The 2,256-nt window shown below is 34.2% G+C and overlaps 1 protein-coding gene across 1 annotated transcript in view; it reads left to right on the forward strand.

Moving 5' to 3' along the window:
• LOC104999543 (chromosome unknown open reading frame, human C18orf63) overlaps positions 1-2,256 on the forward strand; it is a 49,259-nt gene that overhangs the window by 7,919 nt on the left and 39,084 nt on the right. The window contains exons 4-5 of the mRNA XM_010855089.1: positions 584-695; positions 1,410-1,451. Coding sequence (XP_010853391.1) covers positions 584-695; positions 1,410-1,451 — 154 coding nt within the window. The remainder of the gene's footprint in view (positions 1-583; positions 696-1,409; positions 1,452-2,256) is intronic.

A 2,256-nucleotide genomic window follows, 5' to 3' on the forward strand; every position in this document is an offset into this window, starting at 1 on the left:
GGAGTAAGTGTCTTTTAATTTCATGGCTGCAGTCACCATCTGTAGTGATTTTGGAGCCCAGAAAAATAAAGTCTGGCACTGTTTCCACTGTTTCCCCATCTGTTTCCCATGAAGTGGTGGGACCAGATGCCATGATCTTCGTTTTCTGAATGTTGAGCTTTAGGCCAACTTTTTCACTCTCCACTTTCACTTTCATCAAGAGGCTTTTGAGTTCCTCTTCACTTTCTGCCATAAGGGTGGTGTCATCTACATATCTGAGGTTATTGGTATTTCTCCCGGCAATCTTGATTCCAGTTTGTGTTTCTTCCAGTCCAGCGTTTCTCATGATGTACTCTGCATATAAGGGCAGGATAAACTGGTAGAATTTGGCCATTACAGTCATAATGTCAACGTGAATATATTTTAACACTTCTTTAACTTCAGAACCAGATAGAATTAGCTGGAGTGATGGCTGTAACTTCTACTCAGGATAGCCCAGTTTTGTTGGGAGGTGATCTAAGCGCACAAGCATTTTCTCTGAGTTTCTAGGATAGCATAACAATTACTGTGAACTTGCCCATATTTTGTGCTTTAATATTTTTAGGTGGAGGCTCCACAACAAGTAATTCCTATAATTCTTCAAAACTGCCTTTCATATTCACTCACGGCTAGACTTGCTCCAGCCTGGAATAAAGCTGGCCATCTCTTGATACAAGGTGACTTTATCTCTTTCAATCATTAGGGCTTTCTGAACCAGATTACTTCTATTATGTACGTCTGTTTTTAATTTCAAAATATATTGTTTTTAGGGAATGTTTTTTCAAAAAAAATCTTTTTATTTTGTATTAGGGCATAGCTGATTAACAATGTTGTGATAGTTCAAGGTGAACAGCAAAAACATTCAGCCGTACATATATTATACATGTATCCACAGGGAATGATTTTTAAAGCATAGCCCCAACCAAACATTCTTAAGCAAGGCCCCATCAACAAAAGTGTCGTCTCCTTCCTTTGCAATTATATCCAGAGGAGGTCTCCTAGTGTTTCTATGGAAAAAAGTGGTTTTATTATAGAATACTTGATGTTTAAAAAGGAACAAATATAAGTTATGGAGCACTATAATAAAACAAACACGAATTATTAGTGTTGTTGGAACCAAAAGTCTATTCTGAATTTTGTGTTGTGATCTGTTTTCTAAATATTTTATACCAGGAAAAAGTATTTGCAGGAAGAATTGAGTATTTCTGTCTTTTTAATATAAGAGATATTTTTGAGTGTTATATTTTTTCTCTGAACTATCATCATATATTCATTTGTATAAAACTGCATTGTAAAGCATTTCTGCAGCTTTGATAACTTTGCATAAGGAAGTTATATTAAGCATGATTTATGAGTTTTAATAATATGGTGTATTCTATGAATTTTTTAAGGAAGAGAATTTCTTTCTCAGATGGGAAAGCAAAGTGCTGTTGGTAAGTAAAAATATAAAAGTTAATAGATGAAACATTAATAAAATAGTTGTTTAAAAAGTGTTATAGATTGTTGGGTTGTTAAAATCTTGATGATTAGCTTGTATCAAAAGTTAATCAGATACTGTTAAATCACAGTTTCACTCAGAAAATCACTTTTTATTCAAAAATATATATTCTTCATGAGAAAAAAATTCACTTTTCTTAATTGAAATAAAAGCTGCATTTTAAATTTCACTAGTTAAAGAAAATTATAACTAAAAAAGAGTTTAATTTTGTAGGTATTTTATAATATATAGTCTCTAGAACCATATTATAAGAATTCTTTAGTACTGTTGTAAGTAAAAGCTTTGATTTTTTTTTTTATGAGTACATGATTCTTGTTTTTAGAAAAAGATTAAAGCTCAACATTCAGAAAACTAAGATCATGGCATCTGGTCCCACCACTTCATGGGAAATAGATGGGGAAACAGTGGAAACAGTGTCGACTTTAATTTTGGGGGCTCCAGAATCACTGCAGATGGTGATTGCAGCCATGAAATTAAAAGACGCTTACTCCTTGGAAGGAAAGTTATGACCAACCTAGATAGCATATTCAAAAGCAGAGACATTACTTTGCCAACAAAGGTCTGTCTTAGTCAAGGCTATGGTTTTTCCAGTAGTCATGTATGGATGTGAGAGTTGGACTGTGAAGAAAGCTGAGTGCTGAAGAATTGATGCTTTTGAACTGTGGTGTTGGAGAAGACTCTTGAGAGTCCCTTGGACTGCAAGGAGATCCAACCAGTCCATTCTAAAGGAGATCAGCTGT

This window comes from Bison bison, unplaced genomic scaffold, assembly GCF_000754665.1.
Source record: "Bison bison bison isolate TAMUID 2011002044 unplaced genomic scaffold, Bison_UMD1.0 scf7180017864353, whole genome shotgun sequence".
NCBI lineage: Eukaryota > Metazoa > Chordata > Mammalia > Artiodactyla > Bovidae > Bison > Bison bison.